The sequence below is a fragment of the Mandrillus leucophaeus genome, unplaced genomic scaffold, assembly GCF_000951045.1.
Source record: "Mandrillus leucophaeus isolate KB7577 unplaced genomic scaffold, Mleu.le_1.0 Scaffold1534, whole genome shotgun sequence".
Lineage (NCBI taxonomy): Eukaryota > Metazoa > Chordata > Mammalia > Primates > Cercopithecidae > Mandrillus > Mandrillus leucophaeus.
The window spans coordinates 207,452-227,361 of NW_012101515.1; the positions used below are offsets into that span (position 1 = coordinate 207,452).

At 36.2% G+C, this 19,910-nt stretch overlaps 1 protein-coding gene across 3 annotated transcripts in view; it reads right to left on the bottom strand.

Annotated features, from left to right (window-relative positions):
* Positions 1 to 266: 266 nt before the first annotated feature.
* SLC38A4 (solute carrier family 38, member 4) overlaps positions 267 to 19,910 on the bottom strand; it is a 60,019-nt gene continuing 40,375 nt past the window's right edge. For all 3 annotated transcript variants that reach the window (XM_011975314.1, XM_011975316.1, XM_011975315.1), the window contains 12 exons: positions 19,324 to 19,397; positions 18,763 to 18,855; positions 14,978 to 15,059; positions 14,810 to 14,892; positions 14,641 to 14,699; positions 13,531 to 13,806; positions 13,319 to 13,398; positions 11,909 to 12,009; positions 10,051 to 10,175; positions 4,305 to 4,449; positions 3,333 to 3,430; positions 267 to 1,836 (listed from right to left, as the gene is read on the bottom strand). In XM_011975314.1, coding sequence (XP_011830704.1) covers positions 1,735 to 1,836; positions 3,333 to 3,430; positions 4,305 to 4,449; positions 10,051 to 10,175; positions 11,909 to 12,009; positions 13,319 to 13,398; positions 13,531 to 13,806; positions 14,641 to 14,699; positions 14,810 to 14,892; positions 14,978 to 15,059; positions 18,763 to 18,855; positions 19,324 to 19,397 — 1,318 coding nt within the window. In that variant the 3' untranslated portion in view covers positions 267 to 1,734. The remainder of the gene's footprint in view (positions 1,837 to 3,332; positions 3,431 to 4,304; positions 4,450 to 10,050; positions 10,176 to 11,908; positions 12,010 to 13,318; positions 13,399 to 13,530; positions 13,807 to 14,640; positions 14,700 to 14,809; positions 14,893 to 14,977; positions 15,060 to 18,762; positions 18,856 to 19,323; positions 19,398 to 19,910) is intronic.

Consider the following 19,910-nt stretch of genomic DNA (forward strand, 5'->3'; position numbering starts at 1 on the left):
AAATAATAGTAGCTCAAAAGTTATGATACTTTCTAGTAATGCTCAATTTCCATAGCACAGTGCACCATTTTATGGTATTATGCCTCTAGAAAATAATGCATAAAACCAATATATTTTCTTAGGCACAGTCCAGAAAGTTTATTGAAATATGATTTAGTATTATCATACATGTATGATACTTGTATTTCATAATCGGCTTTACTAAAATATAAAATACGCAAGTGTTCTTACTATGATTTGAAAATAAAAGTAGTAAACTCCAGAAATTTTAGGCTGTGAGTAGGAATTTTTAAATCCATTTTATGTAAGTTTGTTATAGAAGTGAGCGAGAATGGTTGTGTGCATTTCTTTGTAGTGTTAGCACTTACACTTTTATGGAGAACCACTCAACATCGTATTAAATGGCCAATGAATGTCAACAAACACCTGTGTGAGTTAAACTGAACTAAATCCTATTTTAGACATGCTAAATTAAAAGAGCAACTTTAGTATTGATAATAATTTGCAAAAAGGAACTTATTTTCTTGTAGATCATCCTATTATTGTAAATATTGAAGAAGAGCATTGCCGAACTATATATAACTTAGGTTTCAAATTTAAATTATCCCCAGACATTTGTAGACAGATACATATGAATGGATTTTTGAGCCCATCAACCTAATTCCCTGCACCCACCCCCAAAAATATAAATGCTTTGTGAAGAAAGAAAACTACACATGTAAAAAATAAAAATCAAATGTACCATACATTAACATTCTGATGACTACAGAATAAGATTATATACATAAACATATAGCAAATCACAGTTTCCTGCACTGAATATTTATCAAATAAAAATGTATCAAACAATACTGGGTAGTGTATTTCCACATGATTGTGGTCTTCTAAAAATTCTGAATGAGGATGGAAGACGAGAGGGAGAGCATTGTTCAATGACAAAAGTATGACAAGAGGATTTAGGAATAACATGAAAAAGCAGATGCTTTCTAGAACAGGCAGTTTAGCTATAAGCATTATTTCTGTTGTTGCTCTATGATTGAAACAAAACCCCTCTCTATATTTAGTGTTTTAACATTTAAATATAGATGTTTTAACGTTTACAAAAAAAATCTATTGAATATAGAAGTCACTAACTCAATGTCACAAACAGGGTGGGCAAAATAACATTTTGCTGTTGACAGTAAGATGCTCTAGACTGGTGTCTGACCATTCATGTACCTTACAGAAACAGTTCCTAAGACATGCCTTTTGCCTCTGTTAGTAAACAGACCAGAGAGTTTGGTGCAAGACTGAGAGAAGGCGTTAAATGGTGATAGCTTTGCCACCAGGACATTTTTGTTTGATGTTCTGAGAATACAAATGTTTGGTACTTTTTTAGGGAGTGCAGGGTGAGGAGACAGCAGGGGAAAGAGTACTATCTGATGACTGTTACATGCAGTTACCCTTATTCTGCTCGTAAAGCAGCAAAAATACACCTTCATCATCTCACACTGTTCTAGTAAGACCTGGGTAGAAATGTGCACCACAGGTTTTATTTTAAACACTCACAGAACCTTCCTTGACAAAAACAGTGATTTTCCTCTTCTGCAGGTGCCTAGTGATATTACTGGTAAACGTCTTTGGAATCTTCCTGTTATTTCCTATGAATAACATTCCAATCAAGATAATTCAAATGTCTTTTGGAGTATAACTTGCAACCATTTCCAATAGAAAAAGAAAGTATTTTTCCTTGTGTTAGTGATGCTTGGAATTTGGAGGATCATAAATCCAGTCCATTATAATGAGTGCCATGCTTCCAATCATGAAGATGATTCCAATCACAAGGAAAATTAAAGCCTGTAATTCAGAGAGACTTTGTTAGGAACACAGAAACCATACTTAGTACAATTTGTTTTTTAGTTATTTACATAATATGGCAATCTGATCTATATATTGAGCCATATTATTCTTAATAGCTCAGATGCCCAGGCCTAACCGATCAGTCCATTTCGAATCCTAATTGGAGAAGGAAGACGAATACAGTGGAGAGATACAACCTATAGGTTCAACAATGGAGTAACAGTTAATTGATTTGGTACGTCAAGAAGATGGAATACCCTGTGATTATTAAAAATCAAAGAACAGAAAAAAAATTCAACAATCTAGAGAATGCTTACAATCTTTTAGGTGAAAAAGAGCAGGTTATAAAAGAATAGCCTATATGATATGATTCTAATTTTATAAAGCAAACAAAACCAAAAGCTTAAAAGATGTGGCAACAAAAAGTGTATGTGTGTGTGCGCATACATATAATATACACACATATATATAAAGACATATGTACATACCTACATATAAAATTCTTCAGCATTTTAACACTAGAAGAGGCCTTACATTTTATCACATACTTAAACCTCCTAATTCTACATATAAGAAAGCAGCAACTAAAAATTTTTCACTAGAAAGGGTCTAGGAGGTAATTGTACTCATTTCACAATTGGCCAAACTGAAAGTAGGTCACAAACAGGACAAGTAATTTGCCAAGTTCACACTGCTGTAAACATCCAAGCAAGATGGGCTACATAGAGTTAAAATTTGGGGGCAAGCTGCTGGATGGACCTTTTGATACGAAACTATCCTGAAGTCCCTGAAACATCCCAAAGGTAAATGACTTCAAGGGAAAAATTCAGAGTGATTCAGTAAGAAATATTCTTTTCAAGTCTTAACATGACTTTATTAAGGAGTGAAAGATAGTGTTTCCTTATTGGAAAAACAATTATTTCTAGCATTTGTTTCTATAGTAGTCTTATGGAAAAGAAATGTATACTCCCTGATTTAACAAGACCGTATTTTGTATCTAAAGAAGTTAACAGAACGATGAATGGTTCTGTGCTGGATCTTAGTCCACACCAGGGACAACAGGCACTACGGAGGGGAAAATAAAAGCAACATCTTTCTTTTGGCTTTGCAAAACTAACAACCATGACCAAAATATTTCAATTATTCCATAACACCGCTAGAGAGTCTAATTCCTTCTTGCATGATTTTCTGTGGATAGTGCAACAGCAGCTTGGTATTGGACACTGCTATGTGCCTGAAGCTCATGTGCCTGTGGGAAAGGCTACTACTATTTGACATGTATGACAGACTCAACACAGGATATTTGATATTTGAAGTAGAATCATTTGAGTTTCAGAATATATCTCCTTTCTCTGCTACCAGAGAGTTCTAGCACATTTTTGATTTTTGGTTCTTGTATATTGATTCATTTTTCTGAACTATGTTATTTTCCGGTTTATTCTAATTACTTGGAAGAACAACTAATAATGGGGGAAATTGCAAGGTTTACTTACCCCGACCTTTTGGGGTGACCTAAAAGGTTCTTTCTTGACAAGTTTAAGATAAAAAACTGCTGGAAGAATAAAAATCAGCATAGTGGCAGAAGAAGCCCCTGAGAAGACAAATACAGTGCAAGGTCAATGTCTTACCCAGCAGGTCTTAGCAAAGGAGATGCCAGCACACACTTTAAACAAACCAAATATAAAGCTATCCTATACTTAGCACTAAAAACACACATTCAAGTCACATAAGCTCATCTTGGTTATTTATTCATAGAAGATATGTTTATAGAGATAATTAAAATGTACCTAACATCAAAGCTGCATAAGTATATGCAACATATGATAAGCAACAAGAGGCTGAATTTAACACAAATTTACAGGGGATTAGTAATATAAATACATACTAAGGTGGCTGAACTCATGACACACCTATCCACCTCTTACTTTTCAAGTTGCCTACACATGGTTCTTTTAAAGTTTTAGATTGTGTTTAAAATTTAAGTAACCCCTCAATGAGTAGAATGGAAATTAATGGACCATGCAGTTATGGGAAATACTAATAATACACTTTACATAATCAACCTCCTATTCCTCTGAAGACACCTTTAAATATTCAGCTGATACTCATAGTATCAGAGAGCTTCTGGTAGGTAAAAATCTATCTTCCTCTTTTTCTGATGACAGAGCTAATACCTAAGTCCAAATCCTGGGTCCACACCAAGGCATATGACTTGACTTCTATGAGGGTCAGTTTCCTCATCTGTCAGAAAAAGCAGCTTGACTAAATGACCTATAAGGTGGCTCCCAGTGTCACTTAGGAGGAAGAGAAAGTGACCAGCTCAATCACCAGAGCCTCACAGGGATAAAGGGAATCCGTGAGCCTGAGAAAGACGGGGATCTGGATGACCCAGCACTGGTTCCCTGTCCACCATTTAATGGGGCGTGAGTTTGGGTTGATCGAATTGAAGCCTTTGTGAAACTCACCGATGAATCCGAAGATGTATTTTATAGTTGGCACAAGGATGACCAGAACATTATTAAGTGCAATAAGCATGGCTGCAATTAGGAAATGTCGTATCCAGCTGAAGGGTCTTTTGGGAAATAACAGTGTGGTCACTGATGTACGAATCTTAAACAAGAAAGTTCAAAGGCAAGATCATTTATTTGTTTTTGACTTTATTATTTCAAATATTCTCATCACTCTAATGCATTTTCTTTCTTTTTCTTTTTCCCAGAAAAGATCTTGATGCTTTTTTTTCAATTTTTTTATTATTATAAAGCATACATAACATAGAACTTACCATCTTAACCATTTTTAAGTGTACAGTGCAGTGGTATTAAGTATGGTCATTTCAGTCAACAACAGACCACATATAAAACAGTGATACCCTAAGGTTGTAATACTGTATTTTTACTGTACCTTTTCTATGTTTGAGTACACAAATACTTAACCATTGTGTTACAGGTACTTACACTATTCAGTACAGTAACATGCTGTACAGGTTTGTAGCCTAGGAGTACTAGGCTATGCCATATAGCCTTACTGTATAGTAAACTCCACCATTTAGGCTGCAAGTACAATCTATGATGCTTGCACAATGACAGAATTGCCTAAAGATGCGTTTGTCAGAATATGTCCACATTTTTAAGTACATGACTGTACTTTCATCTTGTTGTGCAGTCTTGATGCTAACTTTTGATATTTGAGATGGAGTGTCATTTTTTCCTTAGCGTATTTTATAAGACAATATTTTATGTGTTCACTTCCTTAGTTTTCAGAATTTATTGTCAAAAATAATCTCAGTCAGAAAGAGATAACAGGTAAGACACATAATTAAGAAACGCAGTAAAACCCTTGTTGATCATGAAACATGTCTCATCAGACTGGATGAAACATTAAGGGCAAGCACTGAATTGATTTACACAAGATTGTGAAAGGAATTTTTACAAATCCAGGTTTTCCTTAATTTTGCATTTTATTTAACATTTTAAAATAAAATTTTAGGGTGGCATCTTAAAGTTTTGACGTTTTTGTGTTTGCTCCTTCCTCTGTCTCTCCTTTGTACGTCTCCCTATCAATAGATTGTAAATCTATGAAAGGCAAGGAGTAGGACCTAATAATCTAACCATTCCTCAGACTTTTTTGCTCAGTGTTGTGCACACAGCAGACACTCAATAAAAGCTTAAATTAAATTGAATAGTAGGAATCTTTTCCTTCCCTTCACGATCCTTGACAGATTTCAGCCCTACTTCAGCAGTTGAAATAAGTAGGCGAAGGGTCAAGAGAGGCTCACTTTGCAGCAGCTGCTCAAGTTACTCTGTTGTAACTGGATAAAGATCCTGTGGGCAGAGGGAGGGAGTGGCATTTGTGTTTGTACAGCTTAACAAAGTTGAAAACACTCTTATCTTTGGAATCTTTTAGAGGACACTTTTTTGACTTAGTGGAAATTACTCTATCAGCTTTCCAGTAAGTGAATGCTTCGGTTAAGCCAGGAGTTCACATTTTTGGAAATGCTGTGATTGATTTTCACTTTGAAATTTTAGTTCTGAAGTCACTTAAGGTGCAGAGATGGGAACTCATTTAGAAGAGGGAAAACATCAAATATATTTTGAAACATGTATGAATGACAAAAAATTCAAACTAAATAGCTTGCAATTTCTCATGTGACATTCCTTTCATACCACTCCACCAAAAATTAAAGCCATCTGTTTAGGCTGAAAAGGCAGTTTCATTTCTAAAATGACAAACCAGATAGTCTCTGGAAATAGTTTAAGAATAACTTTGTAAAGAATTTTAAAAATTGGATTAGTGAACGTTATGAAACTCATTCTGAAAAGTAAACTGAGGAAAGCAAATGGTGTGATATTGTTTTCCTCAGCAGCCTATAATTCTACATTATGATCTGCAATTAGTGCTTATTCAATATTGTCAAAACTGGTCTAATTGGTAGGCTTAAAATAAGCTTTTTATGGTATATACATAGTGCTTGAGGACAATTTGTTTCACAGTGTTAAACAGATAGAATAAACAAGTATGAAATATAGGTTCATTTTCAGAAAATAGTCACAGTTTGTTTTGTAGTCATTTGTTAAAATGGTGCATTCAGGACAATAAGCTGAGTTCGAGTGAGTTAGAGGCAGTCCTATATGTCCAGGGCCTCTGAACGGGAAGGCAGTCTCCTGGCTCCCAGAAAGACTAACATTTGGCCTGATGATATGAGAGTACAGAAAGTTTATGGGAATAATAGGTAGAATGGTTGGAGTAAACACAAACGCTTCCTCCTCTTTGTGAATAAGGAATAAGAAAATTTCAAACAGAACTGAAGGTGGCTTCCAATGCATTCCTGAAGAGGGCAACAGAGTAAAGAGGGAGGGAGGTACTAGGCTTGTGGTGGTGGTGGAGGAAAAGATCAGGAAGGAAACGTGCTGGTCAATCCATGTTAAAGTGCTTCCCTGAGGAGTGAGCCTAGGACCAAAAGTCCCCAGCAGTTGTTTACCTTTGCCAGGGCAGGCCACTGCTGATTCCCACCGAAACTTATCTGCTCTTACACTTAGCTATGTGCCCTTTTCTTTACTGACACAAGTTGCTAGGAACCTGGAAATGTGGGTCAGATGCTGTGGGTGAGGGGAGGTCCCCAGCACCATCCAGGGCCTCTGACCCAGAATGATTCCATTAAGGTCTACGCAGCTCTGGAGAAAGCATCTGTTATTTCCAGAGAAAGAGTCCTGAACAGGATCCTGTTAGGTCGTGCTGTATTCTGATGCAGGGGCCCAATGTGAAGGTCAAAAATGTGGAGGCACAGGAGGAAGTGCCTTAGCTCTAACTCTTTAAAAAAAAAAAAAAAAAAGCCTCTCCCATTGTTTAGACAGAGCTCACACTTTGATTTTGCAGGTTTGCTTAAGACAAGGATGTTGGAAATACCTACGAATCACTACTCCACTGCAGTTCATAGCAATATATGCTGCATTTCTATGTCGATATCTACATACACTTCAAAACAGATCTGAAGGCAACATAAGTGAAAAGAATGATTTTAACTATAAGATGAAATACAAGTAGCTAGGGATCTTTTTTCAAAGGCATAGCAGGTGAAATTTGAGTCTGTGTGTTCATGATATATCCATTAACATTATTTAGTTTCCTGTTCTTTATGGAAATATGGGAACTTTACTGCATAAAGGGAAGCATAAGCTGAAAATGGCATGATCAGTCCTCTGGAAAGAGGTGCCATTCCATAATAGATACCCTGCCCACTACTAAGAGAGAAAGAAATGTTGGGCTGCTACTGAAAACACTATCTTAATTCATTTCATATATTCACTTGTTCAACAAATCCTACAAGCAGTTACTATGCACCTTTTACTAATAAGGAAAAAACTAACCTGATTGGAGGAAAGAAAGATAATAAATGAAGTAGAGAAAAACAAACCCCAGTCATATCTTCTCAGAGTCCTAAGAAAGAGAGCCCAGCTATCATGTTGAAAGAAGGAGAACGCAAAATAATGTCTAAAGCTGATAGATTTTAATCCAGATTAGGTTTTATTTGTTTTATTATTAATATGTGGTGATATCAAGGCAAGTAAATAAACTTCTTATTGGTCAAGAGTTCCTTAGATGAAATAAACTGTCAGGAGAAACATGCTGTGAGTCAGCATTTGACACATTGAAAATCTGAGCTCTAAGTTATATGAAATAAACAAGCAAAAGCACCAATAACAACTTTTATCATTTTAGTAAAGAAAAAAAATTGAATTTAGCCTCAGAAGACTTGATTGAGATCCACTCAAGGAAGCATCTCTATGTATCCATCATCTATAGGGAGGTTTGGTTCATTTAGCCCAGATCCTCAACCCAGCTGAATTCGTTTCACATGTCACCAAGGGAAAGAGTGTCTATGCTTTTGCTAGAAAAGGCAGTTTATACATTTCAAGACAAGGCAAGATTCATTTGAAGACTGTTTTTCTTCCCCAGCACTACTGAGCTCACCCTCTGTGCCAGTCACTGTGCACATCCACAAGTCCCAGGGACTTATGACTCTGTGGGGCAGTAGAGCACTTACATAGATTATTTAAATGTAACATTACAAGGGTGAGGACAGGATAATGTGCAAAATGTTTTATAAATGCTAATGTTGAGTGGAAATACATAATGAAGGATAGCAGTTAGTCATTTTTCTGAACTCTGGTTCTTATGGTCAATTTTAGTTCTAATGGCATCTAATGTTTACACACTATTGCTGTTCCTGATGGTCAGATTTATACCAGTGCTTTATTTCTCACATAGGGTAAGAATTTCTAAGGGGAGATTTGGATTTTCCATGCTGAGGTGAAATGTTCATCAATAAATGACTTCTACTTCCCATGACAATAATTGCAGCCATCAGTGTTGGGCTATGAGCTGCACTGCTTGAACTGTTACCAGCTGTTTGTGTGACAATGGCCAATTCTGGCAATCCCTTAAGACCATGGTTTGAAAACGCTATATGAATATGAATAAAGCAATACAGAAGCACATTACAGATTTCTTATGCTTTGATTCTACAATGATGTGAGTGCTTATACTGTGCCAATATTTAGTGAGTGATTTTTTTACACATAAAAAGAAGGGCTCCAGATATTTTCTCAGTGAAGTTGTTTGCCTGGCAATTTTATCCTATCATATACCTTCTGTTTATAGTTATCTTCTGTCTTGTACCCAAGACAGAGCTGATTTTAGGCTAAAGGTATGTGTATGTCATCTGAAATACTTTCAGATATATTAGGGGCAAGACATGATTTAAGAGTAAAATATTAGCCACCATAGTAATACAGATCTGATTTCATGCACTCATGAAAAAGGAATGTGCCAAAATATATTTCAGCACACAAGCTGCATTTAAAGTGACCACAGTGTCATTATAGAAATAGTCTTCTTATGCCAGCCCTGTATGGAACATTATGTCCAGGACAGTGCTGGTTACTATGTCACTTATTTTTTCCCCCTCAAATGAATGAGTAAATTCAGTGTTTATGAAAGAGGAGTTGGCAGGAGGGTGAAGACCTGTGTTTATCCTTAGGTGGTGGTTTTAACTCACACAGCCCAAATTTTCACTACCAGCTCTGCTCTGGGATCTCAGAACAAACTGACGCCAATGACAAATGCCAGGAAGGGGTGACCTGGTATGAGTCTGGCAGAGGCCGCATGTGAAAGAGATATATGATAGATAGCATAACTGTTTTTTGAAAAATGTTTTTCTGGTATATAATTTACTTAACATGAATCCCCTTTTCATTAGCCTTCAAGGCGTCAGGTTAAATAAGGCAACTTTTGGATATTATTGCAGCATGACAAACTGGAAAAAAAATGAAATGCCTTCAAAACTGTGATGAAATTCAATATGATTTGAAAGTTAACATGGTTTTGGCTTTCAAGGTTCCGAAGTTATATGAACTCCTACTCAGTTTTACTAATCCACAAGATGGAAGCTCAAGCTCCACTTTTCAAATTTGAGTTTAAAAATAAGTTTTATGACTCTTTTCTACACTATAAAAATATCACCTGAAACGACTTGCTCTATCTGCACATTAAATGGCCAATTTTAAGTGGCTCAAAATGCTATAGGAAAATAACAATATCCTCAGGCATTGCAATTGCAAACTCACCCTATAATTAAATCAAAATGAAGGTAGAACACGTGTGCTAATTTATGGGGTCAAGTAGGTTTCTTTCATCAAAGTCTCATGTACTTACTGGGAACAGGACAATGGGCACAGTTAGTGTTACTGCCACAAGGACTGCCAGGCGAACCATGAGAAGAGGGATGTCGAATGTATACACTTTGCTGTAGGCATGAAGTAATTCATCTTCAGCTTCTCCTACATCAGGAAGAAGATAATGAGCCCGCTTGGTGTTGTCAAATCAGCACGGGTCACTTATGGCAACATTTTATAGAGAGAACACAGAACAGAGGAAAAGACCTAGGTCTGGGAATCCAGGCACCTCTGGTCTTGCCTCTGAGCTCATTAGCTATGCAACCTTCATTCAAATAAACCAAGAGGTCCTGAAGCTTATAAAGTTGCAGAAGCTATAATACAAAATAAAGAGCCTCTCAAGCTCATTTACATTGTGATAAATCTATCTTTGCTGTACAGAAGCAATTACAAATCAGACAAAGACTAAGGTGTTCTTGTTGAAGGGGATGAGAGGCCCAAGCCCCATATCTTGTCTTTCCCAGCCTACCACCTCCCCTGCCCCAACCTGTGCAGCCACTCCTGATGCAGTTTACAAAGCCAGTGTGTAAACTCTAGGATGAATGATTGCTACCATTTTTTCAAGCTCAACAACTATGACTCCATCACCACCCTAAAACAGATATTTTCGGGCTTTTTCAAGTTTTTGCTTGTCTTATGAAACTCATTAAAATAAGTATAAGTAACATGCAGGGATAAATTAGTATAATCTTTACAGGGTCTCCCAACGGATACTACTCTAAGATGAAGATGCTGCCCTACTTGAAAACACATTCATTCAGGATTCCAAACACAAATAACAAGGAAATATTTATGGAATCAAATGTAGTTGGATTTCCACCTCAAGATCAGACAAAAAGGAGTGAAAATACCTTCAGTAGTATTGACCTTGACATTCATTATTTCACAACCAGCAAAAAGTTAATGCCCAATCTAAAGCACATGTTTGGTTAATAGTCAAATATTAGTCAAATAGAAAGAAAACCTAAGCAAATGGTGGCCTACTCCTGAATCTCTCCTCCACAATTTGTCATACCTTCAATTCAGTTTACCAAGTCAGTAAGAAAAAAAAAAATTAAGTTAAAAACCTTAAAACGAGGCTTATACAAAAATATATTTATATTGATACACTGATTCATGTAAACATATGCTACCAGGTCAATATATGATTCCAAGAAATCTGTATATGTGGCCACACTTCATGGAAGGAGTACAATCCTATTCCCTCTGTGAACTGTTAAGATGCCAGAGAGGAAATGTTGCAGGCATAATCTAATGTGGCCACAGTCACTTTTTTTTGGTAGTGCATTCTCAGATTGAAGGAAATTCTGTCATGTCCTCTTTCTTAGGAAATCATTTGATATAACAAAATAGAATGGATGTGTCAGAAATTTTACCTAAAGTCCCAAGCTCCCAGATTTGACTTGACTGGTAAATAGGAGGCAAGTTGAAACTTGAGGACCTGGCAGTTTCCCTGCCATTTGCTTTGCAGTTAATAATTCCATCAAAGGAGCTTTATCACATGCAAGTGGATTCATTCTCATCACTTCTAGCCTGAGTTGGACTATGGAGTCTAGCCAAAGAAATATCATCTGTCCCTAAAGGAAAATAATTTCATTTGAGGGATATTTTTTATGAAATATGTGTTAATTCACAAATTGTTGTAACTTGTTAGCCAGCCTGAATCAGGCCCCATTTCCTCAGGTCAAGTGACAAAGCTAAAACAGTATATTAATTGAATATGTATCATCTATAGATCATGCTTATAGAAGGCAATTAAAAAAATCATACCTACCCAGGTCAAGGATCAGCCTAACAAGGATTTGCACATAGAGAATGACTTTCACAGAGTGACCTACCATAGAAGGTTAGGTAACCAAAGAGGGCAGCAAGCAGGTACATGACAAGCATCCCCGTGATGGAAATATTTGACACTGTTTGCATTTTTCTCTGGGACCGACTGGAAAAATAAAGAACACCAAGCTTTGTTTTTTAGACTTACAAAAAAAAATCACTTTTCAAAATTAAAATAATGAATCAAAAAGTGTATCTGTATTGTTCATCGTGAAGACATATTTCTAGTACATAAACTTATAGCTGATTTAAATTTGTCTTAGAGAGCTAATGAGGATTCATTTCCATTTTTCTTAAACACTACTCCTTCAGTCTTAAAAACAATCATTTCCCTAGAAGAGGAACAGTCTACTTCATGTCGGTCAGTAAGCCTGCCCACTGAATAAGAATGTAATTAACATAAAGATCAAACAGGCTTCTAACATAGAAAGTTTTTGCATTTCATAATGAGATGACTTTAGATGAGGAAAAGAACCTACCAGAGTCAGCAAAGTACAGCTGCCAAGAGTCCAGACTACTGGGAATCCTGACATTGTTACCTGAAAAGCTTCTGGAAATCATTCTAGAGGGAACCTGACTGCCAAAGATCAATTGTCAGGCTTCTGGAGTAACTGCTACACGTGATTTTCAAAGTAAATCAAAGACATCAAAATACTTGAAAGTGTTCTGAAATTTTTTATGAGGTAAATCAGAATTTATAGGGAAAGTTTTGCTATTTAGTGAGAATGAAGACTGAGGTTACTGATGTCTAGATTAAAGAAGTTGAGAATTATTATATAATACCCTTCCTTAAGGGAAAGAGGAAAACAGCTATAATGAGTTCATATCCTTTGTTCCCAAGCAAATACCAACAACTTCAAAGGGAAAAGAATACAAACGAATCACAGACCATCAGCTAGAAGAAACAAGATTTTCTAGCCAGTGACTCTATTGTACAAATAAGACAACAAAGGACAGATATTGGCACATCTCTTGTAATGAATGTGTTCTAGACAAGGCTTAGGTGCTGACTGTAAATGACATCAGTGACTTATCGAGGCTGCCCCTAACCATAAGTTTTGGTCGTCATGGGTGTTTTCATTTCTAGTCCAGCTGACATCACTTCTTCCTAACAAAATTTAAATTTAAATTCCCAACACCTGCCAAAATTATTACAACCATCGACTCCTTGTCCACCTGCCATGAACCCCTCCCCCGAACCATTATGGTGGAGAGAAAGGAGAGAAAGAAGCAAATAAGGTAGTGCTGTGGTGGGCTGATTCCCACCTTTCTGATTAAAGCATGTTACTGAGGGTGGATGGAGTACATATTTTCTCTGAAGAGGAAGCTGTAAACTGTGTTTCCTCTTAAAGGACCTTGAACATATGAGCAGATTTTCAAAGCAAATTAGAATGCTAAAATGATGGCTGCCTTACTCTTTAAGTTCACTGTAGATGGGAAGGACCTCAGGGTGGCATACAAAAGCAAATGCTAGGATAGGAATTGCATAGGCCGTCTGAAAAACAAAGACAACACCACGTGTTTAGCATTCCAACATAGATGGTGATCTCAGGCCATCTCAGTTTATTGAATAAAAACTTAGAAAACACATAACTGTACTCATTAGAAGCCTGGACCTCTCACTTACCCGGGAGTTGAATACAAAGTATTTAGGTTGACACTTGTCATCACTATGAGCTTCATACTCTACTCCACTGTCATGAAGAGAGCCCTTGGCCTGGTTCTCATCCAGCCCCGCAGGATTGCGGTGGGTGTAATCCATCATGAAGTTCACATCAGAACTCTCAGAGTTGTTGGGTAACATTACTACATGCATTGGAAGCGTGTTGTTGAATGACAGATTTCCAACACTGTGATCCAAAACAGGTAGAGGGCAGGGTATTTGGAATTTCTTGTAAATCACCTAGACTCAGTCATTAAAAAAGAAAAAAATCAGCTTTTTGAGAAAAAACAATGAAATAAGAATCCATATGTGTGGCTTATGGGGTGGGGTGTGAGGGAGCTCAGTTAGGCATTCCTTTTAGACTAATGGACAAAGTAAACTCCCTCTAACCTCTGTTCTAAGGGAAGAGTTGGAGCTGTGATTGGCAGCTCTGCCTCTTAGAGTTAACAGGACAATATTTTGCATGAATCCTTCCCACCCTCCTTCATGCCCTTCCATGAGAAAGATGATCACTTCCTTATTTCTTCAAACTAAAGTGACATGGGCCTTCAAAACCTTCTTTCCTTCTCCTTTACCTCTTTGGGGAAATGCTTTGTAAATTTTGGCATTCATGATAGTGCAAGAAATTCCCTCTTTTGTCAGGGGCCTGGAGAGGAGGATTTCTTCTTTAATTCCACTGTCCTTGTCCTGTCTTAATGGGTAGAATGTGTAAGAGAGAATGGCTGATTCATGTGAATATGGCTGTAGCATTCTTCTTTCTCTTCTGGGACTCTTCTCTACCGTTCTAAATACCAGATTATTGTCATGTTCCTGCTTGAAGTGTTCCTTTTTATCCAATATATAACCAGTGTGCCTAGACCAAACCATTAGTAGTAGCTTTGATGTTCCACCTCAACTACCTTTAAATTGTAGCTGCTCTTTTTTTGTTCTAAATTAGTCTACAAGAAAATCACTTGTGATACAAGAACTATTTCATATTAGTGAAGTGCTTGAACAAAATGAGGACACTAATTTAGGCACAGAAAGAATCTTATGCTAACCAACCTACAAGGGTCATGTCATCACATCACTTACCACACTAACAAAAAACACCATGCAGGTAAGAGAAAATCCACTGGTATAGCCAAGATAACCTAGAAGTTAGAAGAAGCATTTTGGAAGGTGAATATGGCATCTACAATTAGCTTACCTATTTAAATGTGAAATAAAAATAAAAATGTTTCCAGTTAGAAAATATCTTTACCTAAATTTTTAAGGAGTGAAAGTGGAAGAATAATTCCAACAGATACAAATATGATGAGGTAGTTGCCATTGAGGTACCATTCTCTAGAAGACAGAGACAAGTATTTAGAATCAGAAAAGACCAAGTAGAATGAGTCACTTGATGTCACAGAGGGAACATAAGACATACCCTGTATTTTCCTCAAGTCCCATGAATGCTCTGATTACTTCAGGTAGTTCATATTTAATGATAAAGAGGTAGCTTGACATTGCTAAAATGGAAAATGTGACAGCTTAGATGGTGTGGATAGCACTGAAGTCACATGCAAGCACGTTATGACATTTGGGATAAGTAAGATGAACATCTAATCCCCCAAATGGAAAAAAAACTCACTGTGTATTTGGCACTGCTTCCAAGTTCTCTTCCAAGATAGACATTTGACCCTCTAGCTTTTGTAGGTGGACCTTTGTTAACAGTATTAGGGCTGATTCTGTGTTAAAGCCAGCTCCAAAGTTTACAGTGAAGCTGCAGTTTTAAGGTTCTGCCCTCAGTTATAAATCATCATAGCCTATACTCAGTGTGCCTGTGTTAGTGTCTATAACTTGGGCAGTAGTCTGGCAACAAAAGGCATGGCCAGCTGAGAGATGGCAGAATCAAAGGGCAGATCTGCAGAGTCAATACATCCCCTCTGGTTTTCTGCAGACGGGCATGTATCTAGTCCTCTGGGATCTGTCTGAGGAGCACACAAAGTCTCAGACCACTTATTGTCGGAACCAAAGTCTTCCCGGATTGATAAAAGAATACAAGAGATGACTCTCTCCATCTTTGTCAAAGACGTTCCCCACCCCCATTTCATCTTACTCTCCTTTTGACCAACTAAGGAATTATATAGTGGCAAAATTTCATGAGCATCTAGGTAAGTGATATATGAGTCATTATCTACTCTTGTGAAAGATTTCTTGATGAAATCTACAAGCCCTCTCCCTGAAAAAATGAATATGTATTCATATGCATAACATTACAATTTTCCTGCATCACGCCTTTTTCAAGCCCATCCATTTGGTGAAGGATAACGCTGATTTGTTGACACATGGCCAAAAGATTCAGTTAAAAACAGAACTCACAAACTTTACCTGAAAACTTTAAGTGTGTCCTACATCCTTCCAGTGAATTTTTGCTGACAGGCACTTTAAAACACATACTTAAATTTTAAATTAAACTACTGAGTTTAAAAATATTTTCTTCACTTCAAATGAAAGTAACAGTGGTGATAATAATTCCCCACATTGTTTAGTCCTGCACATTACTTCATTTGATCATCTGAAAAACCCTGTGAGTTGACAAGATATATGTTGCTATTCTCATTCCACCGATGGAGATATAAAAACTCCAAGATGTTAAGTTGACATGTCCACAAAAACACAGCTTGAAAAGGACGGACTACATCTAAAACAGAAGGGCTGGTGCTTCTTCTCTACTGTCAAAGTGAAACGATTTTTACAATAGCAGATGTATCTTCTGTACACATTATCTGGTTAATCTTTGCAAAGACCTTGGCTAAAGCTAAATCATACAGAGTGTGAACACAGGAGATATTTCTGATTAGCTGATTAGCTGGCTTGGTATGGTACCATTCAATGTTAGAGCTATTAATTGCTGATTTTCAGTGATGCCAGTGATGTTAACGTGTTTGATCTTCAAAAATTCAGAATAATCCAGACATTAATCTGTTAATGTGAAAACATCTGCAGTAAATGTTAATTTTTTAGGGGATTGAGAAAATTAAATGTTCTAAATGTAGAGTTGTTAAATACAGAAATACGAGAGATTTCTCTTACACCAAATATCAACTAATCAAAGAAAGTAACCAAAGTGAGGGCATTTTTTTCTGGGGTGATGTTATAACATTTCATCTTACTCCCTTAAAGTCACACCTCTTACTTGTGTGCGGCTTGACCCAGAGACCGCTTTAGAGTTTATTCCATTATTTAGAAGCATAGTAGTGGCTATACTTTGAACCACAGCTGATGCTGCTGCCACTCAGCTTGTTGAGTTCAGGGTTAATTACGCTAATACCTGGTTATTGTTAAATTAGACCAACTATAAGGCAATCCTATGAAAAGATTGATACTTTAAACCTTAATAAGTCTGAGAGTTTGAAACAAATGTAAAGTGGTCTATTTGTTGGGATTTGGGGAGCTAATATGCATATGGCTCCAAACCAGTAAAATGAGACCATTCTGATATTACTGTCAAATTCTACCCAAGATTGTAGTCTTAACATATAAAAAAATTTCTTTAAGCACAAATCATTAAGATATGGCTGAATTTTATTTATCTGCTTACCAAATATCCATTGTCAGGGAGAGTATAGTTAGATTACTAAAGAAATTTCTGCATTCCAGAAATCCTCGATAACTCCAGTGAATTTATTTATTAAAATGGGTTGCCTGTTTGCAAGATCTCTGTGCAAGTTTATTTGTTGTAGCATTTTTATAACAGTGAAAAATTAGAAACAATCGAACTGTTCCTCAATAAGGATACTGTAAACCAATTATGGCACATTTGTGTAATGGAAACCTCAAAAATCATTAAAAAGAATAACATGCAAATATATTCAAGGCATATTATTAAATTTAAAAAGAAAGCTGAAAATCGGTATCATAAGATGATCCAACACTAACAATACTCAATGTATTTGTTGAATTAGGCATAAGGGAAAACCTATGAGTAGTTATTTCTGAGGGTGACTGACACAAACTTTTCTTGGTAATTTATATATTTGCATAGTGTTTTAGTTTTTCACAATCCTCATATATTTGTTTTATAATTTTTTTAAATGCCTATTTAAAAAATAATTCAGGCAACTCCAGAGACATGGATATGGAAGCAGAGAACCAGGGAGGAGAGAAGCATATACAGAACACTTATTATGTGCCATACGTTACCTTATTTCATCCTCACAGTGGCCTTTGTAAGGTAATTTTATACATGAAACAATTAGGCAAAAGGAGTAAAGTGATCTTCCCAAGGTCACAGATGGTGACAGAAACAGACTCAAATTCAGGTCCATCAGACTCCAAAAGCTTATTCTCTACTCAAGTGTTTTAAAATATCCTTTAGATAACAGTTACATACCAGATACATACAAACAGGACCACGAGAGCCCAGAGGAACTAGTATTTAACAGTCTAGAGAAGCAATAGGCCAGGTGAGCAAAGTGAGAGAGAAAATGTTTGTGTGTGTGTGTGTGTGTGTGTGTGTGTGTGTGTGTGTGTGTGTTAGGGTTGGAGGACTTCCAGAGACATGCAAGGGGAGAAAATAGTCTGTGAAAAGAAGGCATGGATGATTTTTAAAAATATTAAAATTATACTGTTAGGGGACTAAATATAATTTGTTATGGTTTGACACAGGACATGTAGGGTATAGATGATGGATAAATTGATAGAGATAGATAGATAGATGATAGATAGATAGATAGATAGATAGATAGATAGATAGATAGATAGATAGATAATAGATAGATTATTGCAGATAGTGCAGGCTGCATTTCAAGGACCGTAGCATTTGGCCATGTTCCCCCAGACACCCACTTTTCAGTTTTGTAAAATGAACTCAATCACATAAAGAAAACGTCAACCGTTTTGGCAATGACAGAAATAAGCACAAATTCTTCAATTTTTAAGAGCAACAATTCATGTTGTAATAACATTAAAAATCAAGAAAGCTTTTATTTTATATTTTAATTCTAGAATTCAATTGGCAGGGTTTTACATGTTATTTCATTCTTAGATATTGCTGTTTTTAATTAAAGAGGGACACAAATCTATTTAAGAAACTATAGTTTTAAAATTTAAGAACTATAAGTAGCAATTTTTCTGTATCTGAAGTGCCTGTTCATTGCTGTAAGTTTTCTTATTAATTGAACATGCTATAGAAAGTTTGCATGATCCATTGAAAAGTATATCCCCTACCTCCAATGTTCTGCATTGTAATGGAAACAAAAGCTCCAATTTTCCCCGGCCATCCAAATGCCTTTTCTCCTAATTTTTCATAAATCAAAGACCCTATAATCAAAGATAAAATAGCTTTGTTAAAAAGATTGTTTTAATGACTAAAATATTTTGTCATATAATCCCACACTGGAGTCTCAAACATGTAAATAAACATCATATAGAAATTATAAGCCCAAAAGTTGCAACCTCAAAAACCATAAGCAATATATCAAAATGTTCCCCAAACAAGAATCAATGGCTTTATTTATTTTAACTGCATGTAGCAAATCAAAAGAGTTATTTCTATCATATGTCAGAAATTTCTTTTTTTCTATTTGTCTTGAACCTGATTCAGTTGACTTTCCCTCCTGCCTCTCACTTGCCCAAACAACTAAAAGCACTGAGAGATTGTATCACTGGGCTCAGAAGAAAATGAAATGTGAAACTGACTACAATCATCCTAAGGTTATGAAGCAACAGACTGAAATACTCTTTTATGAGAATTAAAATAGAATGTGTTGAACTCAAGTGGTAGCATACCTCCTTCCTTTGCTGTTTTTAATAAAAGGTGAACTGAATACAATGATAATATTGCCACAGCAAGCAGCATGATTCTGTAAAGGGAAGAGAGAGTAGGTAATAAAGTTTCTATAATAAATAAAATGTAATTTTGTTAGATGTTACAATAAACGATCACATTCATCTTTTCAATCATAGACTTTCCAAAAGTATGTGGATTTGGGGGAGGCTGAGAAATTCTTTTCAGAACTCTACACATACCCTTTAAAGTCATAGAAATAGAACGTGCTGTATTTTACATGTCCAAATCTACTACCTGAAGTCCCTAACCTTTTTTTTTTAAATGTTACCCCGTGGTAGAATCTGGTTCACAACTTATATGCTAAGTGTGTAGCAAAATTAGCAAATGCTACATCTACTTACTCAGCACATGGGAATATGTACATCATATTTGCATGATATTCACATCAGCACTTAGAATTAAAGGGCTATTCAATAGTCTGACTAAACCTTAATCTGAAATCTAGGAATCCAAAAGCCAAAGCATGTAGTCTGAGCTGCATTACTGCTGATGCTGTGCATTAGATAACAAAGTACTTTGTAAGCTA